The sequence below is a fragment of the Papaver somniferum genome, unplaced genomic scaffold (assembly GCF_003573695.1).
Source record: "Papaver somniferum cultivar HN1 unplaced genomic scaffold, ASM357369v1 unplaced-scaffold_15, whole genome shotgun sequence".
NCBI lineage: Eukaryota > Viridiplantae > Streptophyta > Magnoliopsida > Ranunculales > Papaveraceae > Papaver > Papaver somniferum.
Genome location: NW_020624376.1, coordinates 3,946,171 through 3,965,914, shown reverse-complemented (window position 1 = coordinate 3,965,914; position 19,744 = coordinate 3,946,171). Strand labels below are relative to the sequence as shown.

The window sequence follows — 19,744 nt, the reverse complement described above, 5'->3', positions numbered from 1 at the left end:
ATTTATCTCCAACTAAACCTTTAAGTCGAGACTGAAGATTTTTCTTTTAGAAATAGAAAGGCATTTTTCTTCGCAAAGAAGAATAAGATTCTTCTAATTTGGAATATTGTTCTTTAGTTGATTTGCCTTTAAACTTAAAGCTATTCTACTTGAATGAGTGTATCTCAGCGATAGATGACTCTGTTACTTCTTTAAGTTCATTTCTCAAAGAGCGAAGAGATTGTTCTTGGTCATCACATACTTTCTGAAGGATGCTAAGTTGTTGCGAAGATATCGCCATCTTATTTAAACAAATTCGCTTCTCTTGAGATAGAGTTTTATTCTCATCTGATAAAGATTCCATCCCTAGATTAGCTTTAGTTAAAGAATAAGAGAGGCGAGATATTCATTATTAATAAATCTTGCCTCCGAACTAATTGGGTATTTTCATTGGTAAGATTATTTATATGATCAACGAGTATGAATAGAGGTTATCTAATTGGTTATATTGATCCATCAAAATCTCTTTATCAACACGGGCTTCTTCAACCGCAGATTCAAATTGATATCTTCCATTATTCGGTTAAGGAACATGCGAAAGAGGGATTTCAAGGAATTAAAAAGGGAAAGGATAAAATCATTAGAAAGGCAAATTGAAGACAGATAAGGAAATCATACCTCTCAGTTCATCATTCTTCTTGCGAAGATTGTCGCGATCCAGCGAAACATTCTGGAGCTTTTGATTTTCGAGACGAAGAGCATTACACTCTTTTTCCAAAGCTGTTTGCGAAGCAGCTCTGTCAGAGCCAAAATACTTACTCAGAATTTCGCAAATACCAGACTTGACAGGATCAATGGGAGACTTCTTGCCATCATCCAGGACCTCAGACAAAACTTTGAAAGCAATATCTATTCCTTCCACGGTTTCTTTCGAAAAAGGAAGAGGCTCAGGTAGAGAACTGGCAATGATAGAAGGTTGAGAAACATTATCAATAGGAGGATAAGAAGTTTCATTCACAGAAGGATTAATAAGGGGGGTTTCAATCATTGAAAGGTCAGTTGAAGAAATGAAATCTGAGGCATCCTTTTCGCGAATTGGAGATAATGGTTTAACTTGCGAAGATGTCGCAGGAGATTTAGAAAAGATAAGTAAGTGGAATGGAACAAAGGTTTCAACGGTTTTAAGGTGGCGAGATTTCTTGAGAGGTTTGTTGGCATCCTTATCACCCTGCGAATTACAATCCAGATAAGAAACAGAGGCAACAATATTGTTATTAGAAAAGAATAATGTTTCTTAGTACCTTCTGATTCGCAGACTTTCTTTTGTTTACAACAATCTTATGCTGCGATTTGGGAATATTAGGGTTCTGAACCGTAAATTTGGTGTTAGAGGCGTTTTTCCTGAAATAACAAAAGTATGGGAATCACATAAACAACATCATAGTAAGCAAGATCAATTTCAGCAAAACCCATAAGAAAGAAAAAAGAAAACTAACCTCGATGAATCCATGGAAAACACCAGCAGGAAGATTAATTCGTAAATATTAAAAAGGAAGAAAGTTACGAACAGTGAAGACCTAGAGAGGGAAAAGTATGGAGATGAAGAAGAAATTAAAAAGATTAAAAGAAGAATAAAGAAGAAAAAGTTGCAATGGCAGAATTTATGGAAGAACAATAGAGTTGCAGAGATGAGAGAATAAAAAGAGAAGAGAAAGTAAAAGGAAAATGGAAAGAAGAGTAAGAAGAATATATAGAGAAGATTTTATATACTCGAAGAAATAAACACCATTAATACGAAAAGATGTGAGCGGTTGAAAAGCAGCGGTTACAGAAGACGTGTCAAGAAATAGATGGAAGAAAGGATACGTGTGATAAATGCAGAATATGAAGATATGGACATCTGCGGCATTTCTCACATCGTTCTCTACTTCGCAGAGAAGATATGAGAAGAGTCAAGATGTAGGATCAGAATCTTGCAGCAATAATGCCTCAGCGAAATTATCAACAACACAAAACAACAGTGTCGCAGAAAAATTTCAGAAATGATATAATAAACGACGTCAGCTAAATCATGAGAAAAATGTGATGGTCCTGCGAAAATCAAAGAGTTTGCGAGATTAACATTTGTAAGGTTGCGAGAATGTCGCAAACCATATCCGAAAATAAAGGACAGATTAGATGTCATCCACTATGTAATTCCCTATAAATAGTCGTTCAATTGTAAAGGAAGGGGAGAGATCTTTTCTGATTGAGAAGCAAGTAAATAGGAGAGAAAAAATCTAGAGAAGTGGTTATTCTTGATTCCTTTATCTTTTCTTGTAAGATTGTTCAAAGATTGATCAATAAAACTAAGATTGTTAATCTAAAATGAGTTGAATGCTAATGAAATCTTATGAGGGGTGTAGTGTAGGATTTCCTGCAACTACAGGTTTGATGGGTCGGGTCGGAGTAAGCCGCGGGTCATGGGCTTGGGCTTTGGACAGTTTTCATAGTTTGATGAATTGGACCACTTATGGTCCGAATTAGCCTTTGGTTCCTTCTACAAGTTGTAGATATTCATGAGACCTATTGAATGAACTATAAATACGATCCAATTGAATTAGTGAACCTTAGTTATGCTAAAGATAAAGAATGGAAAGGTGTAAATCCATAAATGGGCTTAGAACCATTAGATAGTTCACTTATCCTATAACTAGAGAATTGTATGAGATTATGATCCGAGCCTTGTGTGAGCCTTTTGGCTTATCTCTTAGAGTGTTTGTGTGATTAACAATTAGTCTTTATTAACAACGATCGATCCAAAGGATGAACCAGTGGATTGAAGATCTCGAGGTAGGGGAGGCTTGTCATCAAAACAGGTAGGAACTCTGTAAACTTTTTGTAAGCATTAAGCTTTCTTTATCTGCGAGCATGATGAATCCTTACTATCGATGTGCATCATTGCGTGTTCTTTGATGTACTACTCATGTATCTTTGAGTATGACGTATATGTTGTATATGTATGCACGATGTTTGCTTCGATGTATTGTTTGTGATATGCATTGTGAGATTTCCCTGCGAGGAGTGTATGTGTTTCCCCATGGCTCTTAGCTAAGTTAAGTAAGGAGGTAAATCATTCGTCGACAATATTACCTAGTAGGGTGGAAATTCATCCGTTTTAATAGTATTATAACTATTTCATAGTAGGGTGGTAATTCATTCGTTTTAGTAGTATTGCTTATTAATATAGTAGGGTGGTAACTCATCCGTTTGAATATTACCTAGTAGGGCGGTAATTCAACCGTTATGATATTATATATACTATTCTATTTGAGGGAAATCACTCGTGTGCATATTATACTTGTTTGACTAAGTTTCTGATCTTGATGGTAATATTCTGAATCATGGTTTGTATGGGCACTATGTGTGGATGGTGTTATTATTATTGGTTAGGGTTGTTCTCTCGTCATCTTGTCCAATGAGTTTGGCGAGGTTAGGATAACACTTTTTTCTTGTTGCATGAAATGTTGAATGCTTAGATTCATTACTCTTTTTTTTAATTTATGTTCTTTGAACTATGAATCGTGTTAGTGATTACTTGGAAGTTATATGTTTCTTTGGGCACCCTTTGGGACGATGTGATAACTTGTTCCCACTTCAGTTTCAGTAATCAGAAGGAATGAAGCGTGCGAAGATATCCGTTTTCATAGCTTAGTGCTCTCCCGAGTATAGTGTTGTCGTGTATCTGTATTATATATATTCTTTCTTTATTTTGTAAAAAAACACATTTATATATTTATATAACATGAGAGACTTCCAAACATACTGTATCAGAGAGTTTGGGTTTGTTTGTTAGCACTTTATGCGAAGATGGTTCTTAGGATTGATAATATGAATTGATGCTTCAATTAGGTTGTAATCCTATAGCTGAGCAGTTTTAGGAGTTGTGGCGTCACAGTAAAAGCCTTCACAAAGTAAGCCCATACATGTGCAGCATATGAGCAATGAAGGAAAATATGATCTGCCACTTCCTCTTCTTGTTGACAGAAAAGACATAATTTGTTTTGAACATTAACACCTCTGTGGCTCAGCATAGTGAGAGTTGGTAAAGAATTGTGAAAGTTTGCCCATAACATGAAGCTAACTTTAGCAGGAATGTCCTTCCTCCAAACAAACTTCTCAAAGTTACACACATTATTATCCTCTACCTTCCTGTTGTAGCATTCTCGCACTGAAAACTCACCTTCAAAAGAGATCTCATCTTCTTCTTCAGAGAACACAGGTACAGGGCCTGATTCATTGCACAAACTGTCCCACTCCATTTGCTCTTCTACACTTAGTCTCCTTCTAAAACAACATTGCAATCTTCCATTAATCACCATATCAGCAATACTGGCATTCTTTTGAGAAACAACTCTATAAATAGCTGGGAATCTATCTTTCAGTGGACCATTTGTAGTCCACTTGTCCATCCAGAATCTAATGGGTTTTTCATTCCTCATTTGAAAAGACACAGCTGAATCCATGAAAGTAGTTGATTTCAAAATATTCTTCCAATGCCCTCTGCCTTGTGGTTTTGCATCATCACTTGGCATGAAACAAACACTGTTGTTTTTGAACTTTTGTTGCACAATCCTTCTCCATAAAGCCTTCTTCTCTTAGCGTATCTCCAAACCCACTTAGTCTTCAGTGCCTTGTTATTTAGTCTTAGACTTTTAACACCCAATCCTCCAAAATTTCTTGATTTACAAATCTTAGGCCAACCAACCCAAATCATCTTCCTTTGACCCTCATTTGAGTTCCACAAAATATTTCTCATCAACTGAGTAAGCTTCAGCTAGGAAAATATATATGTATAAGTTCCTAATTGCCCATTGTGATCGACGCACAAAAGTTCTATATCGAATTCCTACGTGTATAATGAATACCATCAAGTGATTTGAAGATTCCCACTTTCTCACACTGTAGGTAAAGGTTCGAAATCTGTAATTGGATATAGTTTAGGGATCACTGTTCTATTTATCAAGAAAAAAAAATCCTATATATAATATTTATGATTTGAAGATAACTTTTAGTCTTTACCTTGGTATTGAAAATCGTTCTATTCACGATTTTAATACATAACTGATACTAATCGCACATACGAATCATTTTGACCATGAATCGTGTATTCAACCTTATTTGACTACGATTTTTGATTAGATTCTTAAGTCAAAAAAGAAATTTCAAAAATGAGAATGTGGAGGTTCGAACACATGACCTGACCTCATGAGTCATTAAGAGTACCACTTTGCTCTTTATATATATATATATATATATTTAACGAACTTTATCAGTATATATTAAGATCAAAGACCAAAACTTCCAAAGGCACATTGTTTTTGCTAGGTACTCCACATAGTTATACAATTTAATAATTAACGCCATGAATCTTCAATTCATGATTTTACATACGATTCGATTTGGAAATTTCAAAAAACGGTTCACGATTTAAAAACCTTGGTCTTTGCCCCTACGGATTCTCGCACAAGTCTTAGATGCTTATTTCTATTAAATTAGTTCTCTAAGTCTTGCATGTCTTTTGTTTCAGAAAAGAATTTAGGACATGTTTTTATGTGTGTTCATGCAATGTGTTTAATTTGGCACATTTGTTTTATGCTAGCTAATAAAATGAATTTACCGTGTTGAAATTAGCAAGTAACAATTATATATGCAACACAACGACCATTAAAAAGTTGGTAAATTTACCGATGACTTTTTTATAGGTTTCTTCAAAAAGAAAAATGTCGACAGAGAAGTACTATCTCGTAAATTTGGAGGAAATCAAGAAAGTTTATGATTAAAATGTTGGGTGAAATTAAACCATGATTCACCATTCTAAGTTTAGGTTAGATCAATATCATTTACAATATTGGTTATCCATTTTTTATTATTATTGTTGGATGAAGCGTATTATTACAAGAAACTAGTTTGAAACCTGACAAGCGAAGTTCCAAAAGCGTACTATTATTACACTAGTTGAATAGGTTGACGAGCAGAGTCTTTATTAGGAACCATCCAAGAAAGTCGAAGTGGCTAGGGGTTGATTATGTCGTAAGGGGGACAAACTAACTCTACCTTTCATGTCAAATTTTGTAATATTGCGTCATTGGGGATTCAGATCTACGACCTCTTGGAGCACATCATATTTGAGGACCAACTGAGCTGACTACCTGTTTTTTTTTAACAAAAAACATTATTTTTTGAGCTTTGTTCTATTTTATTTTTTCCGAAACTTGCTTTTTTTTTTTTGATATCCTACTATCCTAGATTAGTGGTCCAAACTCCATAAAATGGAGTGGATTTTGGTAATTACAGGGTTCGAACCCCTACCTCCATAGTGGGAAGGAGTATGCCAACCACCAGACCACTTGGTGATTGGCTTTCTTTATTTTATTTTTTTATCCGAAACTCACTTCTAAGAAAAAAGAGTACAAAGGCACTACTCCTAGTTAGTAATTCGTCGATTTATTCACGAATAATTCGCAAACAAATGATACGCCCGTCCAACTGAACTCCCGACCCTAGTACGCCTGTAATACGGAGTCACCGAATAAATTAGTGGTCCAAACTCCATAAAATGGAGTGGATTTTGGTAATTACAGGGTTCGAACCCCTACCTCAATAGTGGGAAGGAGTATGCCAACCACCAGACCACTTGGTGATTGGCTTTCTTTATTTTATTTTTTTTATAAAGAAAAAACGGGAACGAATGATACGCCCGTCGAACTGAATTCCCGACCCTAGTACTCGTGTAATATGGAGTAACCGAATAAATCGAACTGAATTCCCGACCCTAGTACTCGTGTAATATGGAGTAACCGAATAAATCGCGAATTAATCGGAGTCGCGAATTGGTCGGCGATTTAGTTCGGGAACAAGGCCCAATTAGCCCATTAGTCCCTTCATGGGAGTGAATTTCAAAATCTGTGTACGGAGAAGGTCGAACCCATGACTTCCCGCTTCTTAACTTAGTTTGCAACCACCGAACTGCGACCTTGTTGATGCTAACAATTTATTATGCCGCATATATATACTGATTTAAATGTAAATTCAGCCCCTAATTAAGTTACAATATTAGTTTTTATAGTTTAATATGTGTGGAATTTTCAGTACCGAATTCAAAATAGTAAATTGAATTATACACGTATACCGTTCCGAACTACTGTCGTGCTACAAATCGTTGACCGACTCTTTGACCTAATTTGGATTTTGCAAATTCGTATAATACTCATACGTTTGACGTTCTATACGTTTTCCGAATCCCGAATTGCTAGCTAGGGGCGCTATTATGTCCCATGGGAGAAGCTTGGAATTCCCACATGTTTGGACACTAATATCACATACTGCAACAATTACTTAATATTTTTTGGATTTTTAATGGTTAAAAATGCTTTGCACTTTAAAATAAAGTTAAAAATTCAATGCTTTATACCACGTTTTGTTCATTAATATTCCATCAAGAAATCTTTAAGAAAAACTGTTTAAATATTCAAGGTGATTAAAGAAAGAATTACAAATTGCCTCTGATATTCTCCAAATGGGTTTGGCACTACGAAATTGTCTAGGTGGTACAAAAATCACAAAACTGGTTAAAAAGACCAAAATCAATAATTTCTGGGTGAAAAAGACTTGTACATTTTGATACCGTTTAAATGGACAAAAATTAAAAAAGATACTGTTCAAATGGACAAAAATATTAAAATAGTCAGGATGTAACCAGTTTCATCCTACCCATTTTCAAATATTTTTTCTTATTTTTAATTTATATCAGGATGCATCCAGTTTCATCCTTGCTATTTTTTAAATTTAAGCCGCGATTAATCCAGTTTCATATTTGCTATTTTTTTTTGTCGATTTCATTCATACTAATTTTTACTCGTCCATTTGAACCATGATTTAAAATTTTTTGGACAAATGACCCATTTTCCGTACAAAAATCGAATTAACACGATTGACACTGCTCAATATTGCTTGACAAAAGCCAACTTGAGTCAATTCATAGCCAAGGATATGACTTTAAGGATGGACCTAAGCACGAAAATGAGCCATCAACACTCCCCTACGGGGTTAAATAAAAAAAATTAAAACATAATCTAAGCACCTAACTCAGCTGGTCATCCTCATTCCCCAAAATTTCATGCGTTCCAGGAGGTCCAAGGTTCGAGTCCCAATGGCGTACTATTGCAGAAATTAACATGAAAGGTAGAGTTAGTTTGCCCCCCTTGTGACACAATCTCAGCCCCATCCGCTTCGACTCCTTTGGCTAGGTTACTCATGAGGCTCGCTGGTAGGTTAGCACAACAACCTATTCTATTAATGTAGTAGTATGTCGTTTGAGCTTAGCTTGTTTGTCTTCCAACTAGTTTCATGTAATAATGGGTTGTCCAATAATATAAGTTATTAAAACAATTATTTATAATTTATTTATTTTTCGAAAATCGTCAACTCGGCAGAGCAGACTATAATCTCCCGAGCTGGTTCATTAGATTTTTTTAAAAGTTCCAAAGATTTGAGTGGTGATGAAAAACCCCACCATCATTTTCATCTCCATAATCACTCCCACCAACTTCTTGTTGTGGTGTTAATGGCAGAAACTCTCCAGGAAAATCATCAACACCGGAATAAACACCAAAATCAGACTCATTATTAACCGTACTCTTCGTATCACCCGCACCGCTGGAAGCCGACAACAAGTCTAAGAATTCCCAATCCGTAGTACCATTGTCACTATTATTGTTAGAAGTTTCCAACCGATTTATGTTTTCTTCTTCATTGTGTTGTTGTTCGTCTTCTTCATTCGCGTACCTAGAAGCAACTTCTTGAATTTCAGCTCGAGACAACGAGCTAGCACCTTGAATATTCGGAGGATTGTCTGGGAAATTAAACTTAGCTCCTTGACCACGTAAACAAAAGAGTGCAGCATCGAAAGCTCTAGCTGCTTTCTCTGGTGTATCATGAGAACCTAACCAAATTCGTTCCCGACTATTTGGTAATCGAATTTCAGCTACCCATTTACGCTTTCTTACACCCTTATATTTAGACTGTTCACTACCGTTACCATTTCCAAGACTGGGTAACGATGGTGGATCATCAACTGTATCGTTCCGAATCATTATTTGTCTCAAAAAAGGAAACAAATATTGCAAGTTTATGATATGATAAATTGATGAGTACGTACATAGATGAATACGATGATGATTGAATAAATTTGCATGCCTTTGCCATTTCTATATATATATATATGTAGTGATTGCGGCTAGTTTTTGGTTTCAAGTCGAGGTCAGTGTTGAAGGAAGGTGATGTTCCATTAGAGAGAGGGAGTCTAACTGAACGTGTTGAACTGCTGCACAGTCCAAATAGTGACTGTCAAAAAGTGTCTAGAAAGGAGCGAGTGGATGGTTAGGATTTGAGGATGTAGGGTGTAAACGCGGTAGGGACTATTACAGGTAAAGTCAGATAGAAGAAGAATTCATGGATGAGACTTATTTCAGGTTGACATCAATGAATTATTTTAGAATTTTGTGAAGAGAGAAATAAGTCTCTATCAAAATTCTTGTGTGGTTAATTTGTAGGACATATTATTATAACGGGTTTGTTTTTCACGTGGTGTATTTTTGATCTATTATAATAGGAGTGATGCATTGTTTGTGACTGATACGTCTCTATTGGTTAGGTCAATTTCGGATTTTTAAGATTTAACAAAAGATTATGGCTTTTGGTGTACCAAGATGAAGGTCCCATTGGCCGTTGTTTGCACGTTGATTGTGAACAGGCCGTCCAAAAAACCATCCTTATGGGCTTATGGCCGTTGTTTTCCCGTAACTAGACCCTCAGAAAGGAGAATATCGAACCATTTAAGGTCTCCAACGGTTGAAATTGTTTGACATTTAGTGGGTTGTACAAAAGGTCCAGGATTATTTTTCTCTTCCCTCCTCCCTCTCTAGTCTCTCCCAAAAATATTAACATTTGATGTCTACATTTTTTGCTGAGTAAAATTATTTACAATTTCAACCACACTCATTTGAGTTCTTACAGGAGAATTTATACCCAGACTCAAACCCGTACAAACACTTACATTTCATGCCTCACTGTCATTCATGTGTGACTCACACGGTTACATAATATCACTTTTATCATGACACACACTCAGACACAATACAATTTACTGTGCTACCACCCTCCCTCAATCTCTAGTGGTTTTGAAAAAGAACACTTGAGATTGTACTCTTATCATGACACACACTCAAATACATTACAATTCATTGGCTTGTTATTATGGATTCATCAAGAACATAAACGATTCTGCTCGGCGTAGCTTTGGATTCATCTTCAACAAGAAGGATTTAGGGCACCCAGATTCGTTTGGATCTACAAGATTTTGGGCAAAATAACTCTATTTTATTAGGAGAATCTCTTATTGAAGAAGTTAATCATTTTAAATGGTCGGAGTTGATTCCGGTTCAAACCATCATTCATCACTACCACATCTACAAAAATTGGATCTCTTTGTTGTTCACAGCTCTTTCTCTTCGCGATGTACTAGCAATTGGTATCTTCATTTGTATTTGGGTTGTGATTATCTTGTATTTTGGTGTTTTTGATAATCTTGTAAGCAATCATGTAATCATTATTTTAGTTTGAATGAATTGAAATGTGATTTACATAAAAAAAAAAGTAGGATTTTAGTCTCATTATCACCGTACAATGGTTTTTTCTTTGTCCAGCTACCTAGGTTTATATGTAACAAAACACTTATTATACAAAAAAAAATTTTCCGAAAATGAAAAAATAAAAAATGTCGAACTATTTTTGAGTAAATGAATACATGAATAAAGGCTCACTATAAGGGCTCTTTTTCAAGCGAAAGAGTTGATTTGAGTAATTTAGTTGGACGATTTGCCCAGAATTCCCGAAAAAGAAATAGGACTATCGATAAAAATACCCCATTTCGTTGTCAATATGTGCTTTAGTTATATTTAAGATTTATATATAAATTCAAATTTTAAATCCAAACTTTGTTGATTTCTCAAGAAAAGATTTGGACGAAATTTATGTTCAGCATTTGAAAAAAAATAAAATAATGTTGTGACATGGGAAACACTTAAAGCATCTCATGTGGTAGTAGGGTTAACTTAAGGACTCATTCTAAAGTTTTAAATAGAAAAAATTCTTGTATTTATCAAATCACATATATATGAACTGTCAGACCAATTGCAGTGGATGACTAAGAGCAAATTTCTAGTCGAGTGGGCTGGCGTAGTGGGACGGATCATCGATCAAAATTTGATCAAAGAGTAAAACTCAGACCACATTTGGTCGGCGATCAAGACCAAACCCAAATATAGTCGAGCGGTCGTATAGTTCACGCCCCACCACCAGGCGGTTATATAATCTACGTTCCACACCAGGCGTACGTAAAGTCCCCGCACCACACCAGGCGTATGTAAAGTCTACGCTCCACATGGGGCGTACGCAAAGTATACGCCCCATTTTTTTTTTCTTAATTTTGTATGGGGCCGGCATTATACCCCCACCCCATTCTTTGTTTTCCAAAAAAAATTTTGTGGGGCGGGCTTTATACCTCCGCCCCACTTCTTCTTCTTTTTTTTTTTTTTAAGAATCTCCCCAATCAGGCGGACGTATATCCCACTCCGCACACCAGGCGAATATATAGTGTACGCTCGATCAAATTTAGTCTTCCACCCGTAACGTTACACACCAGACTAAACTCAAATTTGATCGTTTGTTTTGGTCTTTGATCTTTGGTTATGATCGTACCACAAAATTTTCACGAAATTTTAAATGGGAGGTTGTACCTTGTACGCCATTGCATTTAAGAAACAGCCAACTAGGAGTACAAACTGTTTGCTCCCGACAGTGATACGAATCTGCATGTCAGCCCTACTCTATGCTTAAGTAGTTCTGTGAACATAAAAGTCGTCAACCAGTAGATGTACCAGCGGACGGAGCTGTTTTGGTGCTAAGACGCGGCCAAAGTTCATCATTGTTACTATTGTAACTTGTGAGGTAATTGTTTATGACTTTATGTACTTGCCTGCTTGGCCGCGTTTTAAGACTTAGGTATTCATTCCAGCTTTTCATCAGCATTGCCGGTAACTGGAATTTCTATGCATAAAAAAACGTGGATTCAAAATTCTAACAGAACGATGATGTTGTTAAGACGTTGCCATCAACGTGATTACGATAACTTGTTAGTATCATATAACCCTATTGAAAATTTGTCAGTATCATCACAAAAGTAAATAGTAATTGCCTTTCCGGCATATCACGATTGATTATTACATGATAAGTAGCTTTGGATTCATCTTCAACAAGATGAATCTCAATAAGTAGGAAATGAAGTGTTCTTGAATATTACATGATAAAGTAGATTTTTGGCATAAGTTGATTTTTTTCTCTTCTAAGAGAAAAGAATAATCATAAAATTAATCTACATTGTTCTTGAGTCCTAAAAATTACTAGTATTTTTGGAAAAGCAGAAGCACTACTTGACAAATAGGCTCGAACTATTTCTCAAGAAAACTAAACAGCCCTTAACCAGAGAGCGTCCCCTTATCTAACTTGGTATTCCTTATATAATCAACCCCTTATTACAGTACGAACTATTTCTCAAGAAAACTAAACAGCCCTTAACCAGACAGCGTTCCCTTATCTAATTTGGTATTCCTTATATAATCAACCCCTTATTACTGTAATAAATACTGTTACAAGTGTCATTGAAAGCATTAAAAGGAAAAGGTTCCTCTTTTACCAGCAAACTCAGAGCAAAAATATCAAATGTTTTTTTTTTCCTTTCTAGGGTTTATTAAAAAGTAAAATTTCTCATTCAAAATCTGGTAATAATCTTTAACCCCATTTCAATTGAGTTTCTGAGGAATTAGAATAGGATTCTTTTTCTTTCTTTTTTTTGTTCATTTGGTCTCTGCTCAAATGTTAGGGATTCATTTCTTTCCCCCTTTTGTTAGAATATGATTGATTAATTTGGTTGATTATCATAGAAATTTTCAATATTTAGGTTATAGGGAGAGTCTAATTTCAAATGGTCATTTTTTGTTACGGAATTTCTTTGTCTGGATTGGTTTTATGAATGTCTGAAATCTGAATTTGTTGTTTTGCAGTTATTTCAATCTGTTGACAATGGAAGGAGAACAGAATCTTCCATTTGAAGTTGGTCAGTTAGGAGAATCAAAATCTTTTAAAGATGGTTTTCGCGGAGCATGGTTCCGATGCAAGGTAGTGTTGTTGCAGCATTACATTTTGAATCATGATGATTTAGGAGTTGTGTATGATTTACCTGCTTGGTTATATTTCTGCTGAAATGGTGTGCTCTTGGTGCAGTTGCATGCGTTGTGCTTTGGTGTTATTTAGAATGACTTGCTTCATACATATCATTTCGTTTATTTTTGTGTAGATTAAAGATTACAGGATCAGAGGTGCAGAACCTACTGTTGCGTTAGAGTATTATGACTTTCCAGACGAAAGTAAGTGTGGTTTACTTTTCTTTTTTTTAGACGATTACCTTAGATTTGAGTTCTATGTTGAATGTGTGGCCGGTTTATTTTCTTATGGTTGGTATGGATTGATTAGTGAACTTATGAATCACGGGATATAGCAATGGATATCTAAGACTCGAAGTTTAGTTGGCATTCGTATAGTTTTAGCTGATTAAAACAACACTAGAACCTGGTTTTCAATTCGATCTGTGACAGCTGATAGAATATTGGTTGAGTTTCTTAAGACTATTTGGTTTTCTTTACCGATTTATGCTTAATCAGGTCTCAGATATGCTGGATTGAAGCGATTTTGTGGATTGCAAACTTGGAGCTTATATAATTTTGCTTTAAAGAAGCTGCACACTGTTATTGATTTTTCCAACCTTTGGCATCTATAGTACAAAACATTTTGACAATTTATGAACTGTTAGACTTCAATGTGTTGAGACTCTGAGTAATCGTGTCTGGAAATACAGAAAAAGAAAACATAGTTTGTGTCTGCAATCTTATCACATTTTGAATTGAATTAGTTTGAGTTTAGAAGAACTCCAGGTTTAGTGTTTACAGGTTCTTTTGTACTTTTGATTTTCAAAATCTCGGTATTTTGCAGAAATAACGCGGATGAACTTGTATCGTCTGAATCCGGCTGAAAAACATACTGGGGTAAAGAAGAAACATTTGATGCTGCGCCCAGGGTATCCACAGATCTATCTTCGAAGTCAAATGCCTGATATATCTGACATATCAGAAGTTGTCGGAGTAGTCGACCGTCCTTGGAAAGTTGGGGATATGGTTGATTGGTTCAAAGATGGTTGCTACTGGTCAGCTAGTATCACTAACATACAAGATGATGAAATTGTAGAGGTACAAATATTTATACACCCTTGAAGTTCATTCAGCATTCATCTAGGGATGACCCCTTTTTTCACCCTGTGATTTTGTTGACTTTTGGATATCTCTTCGTTCAAGAGAAGGTTCATTCTGGCATTACCACCAGCATGCCCATTGTTTGTTTGTTTTTCCCCCTCAGTTGGCCTACATGTTTATCAATGCTTGTGTCCTACAGTTCTTCTATCCATTATTGAGAGAGTTAGGGTTAGTCAAGATTGAGAAAGGCTAAGCTAGGGTTGTGACCGGATAAAAGGTTAAATATGGAGTTGATAGCCAGAGTCAGGTTCAGAATCAGATGATATACTTGTTAGTTTGTGCTAGTAAACTCTCACCATTTCCTTCGATTGAGAGAGTTAGGGTTAGTTGAGATCTTTGTCAGTTTTCTTTGTCAAGTAAACTCTCACCATTTCCTAATTGTGTCTCTTCTGATATTTTTTTCTCCCAATAATCTCAAATCCATCTGCTCGCCCATGCATCTAGGGTGTGGAAACACCACAGATATCTGTTTTAGAGCATAAAGGGTTGGTGCTTTATAGTGCACCATGCTTTAGCCAGAGTTCTAGGGTGTCATTAATGTTGACTAACGCAGTTGATATACCGTAACTAAGTGCTGTCTAACATGGTATTTTCAATCTGCTCCGTCCACATATCTATTCACATGATTAATGCAAATCTTTAAGTTATTCACATGATTATTCAAATTTGTGTGCTGGGGACTGACAGACTTGTGACATATATATAAATCAAATTGTTGTCAATCCCAAGTGGGTTATGTTCATACTTTATGTTTCCTTGTTGACAACTTGTAATAGAGTTCATTCAGAATTGAAGCTTTTCCAACATTAAGGCGGAATTGGATGGTTTATCTTTATTTGGTTGGGCTTGATTTCAGGTTCAGTTTCCGAGACCTCCGGTGGGTGAAGGAGGAGTTTATGCAGTTCCTGGCAAAGAATTACGCCCATCCCTGGATTGGACCCCAGAGCTAGGTTGGACTGTGCCCATCCCCAAGGTGATTTCTTCCGCAGTTCATTACTACTCCAAATACTCCATAGATATAGTACTGCGTCTGTGTTAGTTACCAAATAAACCATTCTATGTTATCTGCATCTATTTTACTCAAATACTATGATTGGTTTCAAATTAGTTCATTTTGACCATCTTATTACCTTGTTGGCATACACATTTCACCACTAATTCTCCATTTATGGCTTCTAAGTTTCTTCCTTCCCTCAAAACACATATGTAGCATTACCTTGTATTTAACTATGTATTGCATCACTGTTGAAGCATATGCATTTTAAATTTTAAAACTAATGGGGGTCCCAGACTCCCCAACAGGAAAAAGCCAAGTGCTAATTCTCACATAGACTGATAGAGTGATAGGCATATTTCTTGATTCCTATCTGACTGAAAAAGCCAGTAAGCATCACAAGCCTGAAACAGATGGTAAACATTTTGGGATAAGATGAGCGTACCAGCGATGAGCCATTGGTCCATCTAGCATGGACCCTCACAAACACCAGTGGTGCAATGTCTCTCCCTATACATGCATGCATATATTGCTGTGTGATGTCTGCGCCCAAGTTTTTGTTTCTCTGGGAGGACTATGCGTTGCTGTTTCAGGTAATTATTTAGGGATGCAACTCTCAGAAATGCAACAATGATGCAATAAGTAGAAAGTGCAATATCCTGGACTCTCAAATAGAATTTATGTTTTTGGTGGGCTATATTAATTTCAGTGATTAGTGTGCTCTTTTAAACATTTTTTTGTCTTCCTTTATAAATGAAGCAACAATTTTTGACGAACCGAGAACAAAACACAGAAAAAATCGGACCCCTCACAGATTTTTGGCGGGCCCTTCCCTCACCCTCAGGGGGTCCACATATTGTGTCCGTCAGTTTTAGCGGTTTTTATATTCTCGGTCAGTAAAGCATGTTTGTAAATGAAAATACCTGTTACTAAAAATATCGATCTCTATATCATTCTATTGGTGGCTGATAAATGTATGCAGTGCATATACAGCATGTGCCTTACTGCCTCATCTACTAGTAACACTTTATCATCTATATTTGGTGCTTGTAGGTAGGTGAGACTTCTGAACCCTGTGTTTGCTTGATACACCCTACGAGTCCAGGTAATGTTTGGCTTTGCTTGATATTATCTGTAGTTGCGTACTTTTTAGATTATGTTCCGAAGCACATGCTCTTATTTGCCTCTTTTCCTGGTTATGGGATGTGCAGAGTTTGAATTTGCCTTTTTCCTTGTTAAAATTTGGGTTTCTTAGTAATTGAAATAAACTTCCTTTTAGTTGGGGAGTTCCAGTAATTAAGATAAATTTTATCTCAATTGCGTACTTGAAATAAGTTTCCTTTTCTTTAGAATTAAAATTCATCCAGAATTTTATATTAATTTTCTTCTTTGAAATTGCATCTAAATTTTTATTTTTGGATATAGGTATAATCCGAAACAACAACATTTGTACAGGAGAGACTTCGCCGTTCAAGTTTAGTCCATCTTCAGTTTCTTCATATGGTTCAGCTAGCTCATTTCCTCCAGGGTTCTCATTGGATTCTTTAGATAGGGAAATTCTGATTAAGCCTTCAGGTGATTTGCTGAACAAACAGAAGACTGGCACAGCAAACATGAAGAACGGTGGTTCAGATAAAACCACATTATCCTCTTGTATTTCAAGTACCCATAGTGATACGAATGAATCAGTTTCAGTAAGAAAAATTCGGCCCCCGAGAGATCGGAATAATTCTGGTGGGTCTTCGAAGAAGATGAAAAAAAAGGAGAGTGATTCAACACTCTCTGACATGATAGAGTCGTCCATTATGGATTTGGAAGTACTTGTTAACAGGGTTAAATGGCTCAAAGGAGCGTTAGAGCACGGGGCTGAGTTTTCAACTACAATGAAGCCTTCCTGGAAGTTTCTGGAATCCCGTTCATAAGTTGAAGATTGATAAACTGCTTCAGACCTGTAAGTTAAGGAGATTCTACTGGTGATTGTTCGTAGTTTTTGTGTGCCAACTGCAGCAACCTACTTACAATTTAGTCACCTGTGGTCATATGGTGGGTTCTCTATAAGCATTATATTTTAAGCTTCATAAGATCGACTTGTGCGAGGTGTAGTAGCCTACAGCAAAAACATAGCCTTTGTATCTCTATCAACAGTGACTAGACAGTGTCAGAGCTCTTGTTAAGTCTTAAGAGCCTGTTTTCCTGTGCATCTAGCTAGCGGGATGTCAGGATGATGGATGAAGTTTTCGGTGACAGGGTTGAAGTGTATCAAAGTACCTAATGATAGTGAGAAGCCTACGACTCTTTTTCAACATGTATCGGTTGAGCTGTACTTTCGTATACCGAAATTATAACTCTTCGAGTCCTTGTTTTTTTGTTTTTGGTTGGTCGTGTGACAAAATGGTAAACATTGTCATCAAGTTTTTTTTTTGAAACAAATTGTCATCAAGTCTATTATCAAATTGTTCTTTAACATTGTCTGCCTCCAAATATATACTACAAATTGGATTCTCGAGCTTTAGAAAATACCAGGGCTGGGTTGCACAGATGCGGACGCGTAGACACGGACACGACGCGGACGCTGACACCATAAAATTCTCAAAAAAACTAGGACGAGGACATGTATATAAATATTATATTTATATATTATTTATACATATAATCATGTATTTATACAACAAAGTCAGGTGTTTCGATTATAAAAATTAGAAAATGATGCTACTGATAGACGCATTTATGTGTCTAATTTGTCCCAATTGTATATATTGTTAGTGCTCGATTTTGTACTTATTTGGTTATTTTATGTCTTTGTAGGTGTTTTTGGAGAAATAAGCTTTTGCGGCGAAATTGGCTCAAAATGTGGCATTTAAACCTCCGTAGATAACGTACCAGAAGCACTCCAGAAGTATGCCAGAGACACCCCAGAAATATCCCGGAGGAACCCCGAAGAAGTGTTGAAAACATCCCAAAAAAATTACTAAAGGCATACTCGTCCCTCGTGTATCACGTTACCTGAAACTGAAGCAAATTATGAACTTAAGCCTGGAACCTTACAGTTGCTCCCAATCTTTTTAGGGAAAGAAAATGAAAACCCTTATTTCCATGTTGGGGACTTTGAGGAAATTTGTAGTACCCTGAAAATTAGAAACCTTGATGATGATGCTTTAAAACTTAGGTTATTCCCCTTTTCCTTCAAAGATAAAGTCAAGTCGTGGTTGTATAGTTTGGCTTCCGAATCAATTGAAACCTATGAACAACTTACATCTGCCTTTTTGAACAAGTTTTTCCCTAGGCACAAAACCTCGTCTATTAGGACGCAAATCTGCACGTTTACACAACAGGAGGGAGAATCTTTGTATAGGTATTTGGAAAGGTTCAATGAGTTATTAGCACAATGTCCTCATCATGGTTTAGAAAAGGTTAGGTTAGTTCAGATCCTTTATGAGGGTTTAGATTATCCCACCACAACTACAGTAGAGTCCATGTGTACAGGTGGGTTTGAAAACCAAACAGTTGATGATGCGATGACATATTTGCATGAAATCGCCGAAAAGACCCAACAATGGGAAAGCAATAGGGTACCCCAGAAAACAATTCTTCTAGGCAGAGGAAACGTTAATAGGGTAGAAGGAAGCTTTGAATCAGATGCCAAAATTTCTACTATAGCGAAAAGGTTAGAAGCTTTAGAAGTGGGTCACACTAGTGGTAGATTGGAGCCTTTTTGGGAAGGCCATAATAATGAAGAGCAAGCCAATGCTCTCTATAATAACACTAGGTATGATAACTGTCAGAAGTTTGACCCATATTCAGAAACCTATAATCCTGGTTGGAGAAACCATCCGAACCTTTCATGGTCTAAGGGCCAGAGTCAAGGTCAGTTTAGTAATTCTAATGCTCCCCCAGGTTTTGGTTACACTAAGAATTCATCAGGCCCAGAAAACAAAATGACTAGCTTAGAGGAATCTATTAAGATGTTAGCAAAAACTCAGGATATGTTAGCACAGAGCCAAATTAGTTTTCAACAGGAAACCAAGCAGAACTTTCAAACTAATGCTCAAAGCCTTGCTAAGCTAGAACTTCAAGTCGGCCAAATAGCTAAGACCTTAAGTGAGAGAGATAACGGAAGGCTACCTAGTCAGACTACCACCAACCCTAGAGGAGTTCATGAAGTAGGTGCAAAACCATCGAATCAATTGAATGTTATTAGAACCCTTAGGAGTGGTAGAGTAGTAGACAATCAGGTAACCATTCCCGATAGTGAACATACTGTAGTTCAGCCCTCAGGATCTCATCCCTCAGGACCACTAACTGAGGGGAC

At 36.4% G+C, this 19,744-nt stretch overlaps 2 protein-coding genes across 2 annotated transcripts; one reads left to right on the top strand and one right to left on the bottom strand.

The window, feature by feature from the left end:
* Positions 1-8,492: 8,492 nt before the first annotated feature.
* On the bottom strand, positions 8,493-9,113 carry LOC113335712 (ethylene-responsive transcription factor ERF017-like). The gene has a single exon (XM_026581729.1). It carries the CDS (start codon positions 9,111-9,113, stop codon positions 8,493-8,495), a length of 621 nt encoding a protein of 206 aa, XP_026437514.1.
* A 3,641-nt stretch (positions 9,114-12,754) lies between these two features.
* LOC113335810 lies at positions 12,755-17,901 on the top strand. Its single transcript, XM_026581847.1, has 7 exons — positions 12,755-12,857; positions 13,140-13,254; positions 13,433-13,502; positions 14,125-14,378; positions 15,298-15,414; positions 16,489-16,540; positions 16,861-17,901. The coding sequence occupies exons 2-7, from the start codon at positions 13,159-13,161 to the stop codon at positions 17,355-17,357; spliced, it is 1,086 nt and encodes a 361-aa protein (XP_026437632.1). The 5' UTR covers positions 12,755-12,857; positions 13,140-13,158; the 3' UTR covers positions 17,358-17,901.
* The last annotated feature ends 1,843 nt before the right edge of the window (positions 17,902-19,744 follow it).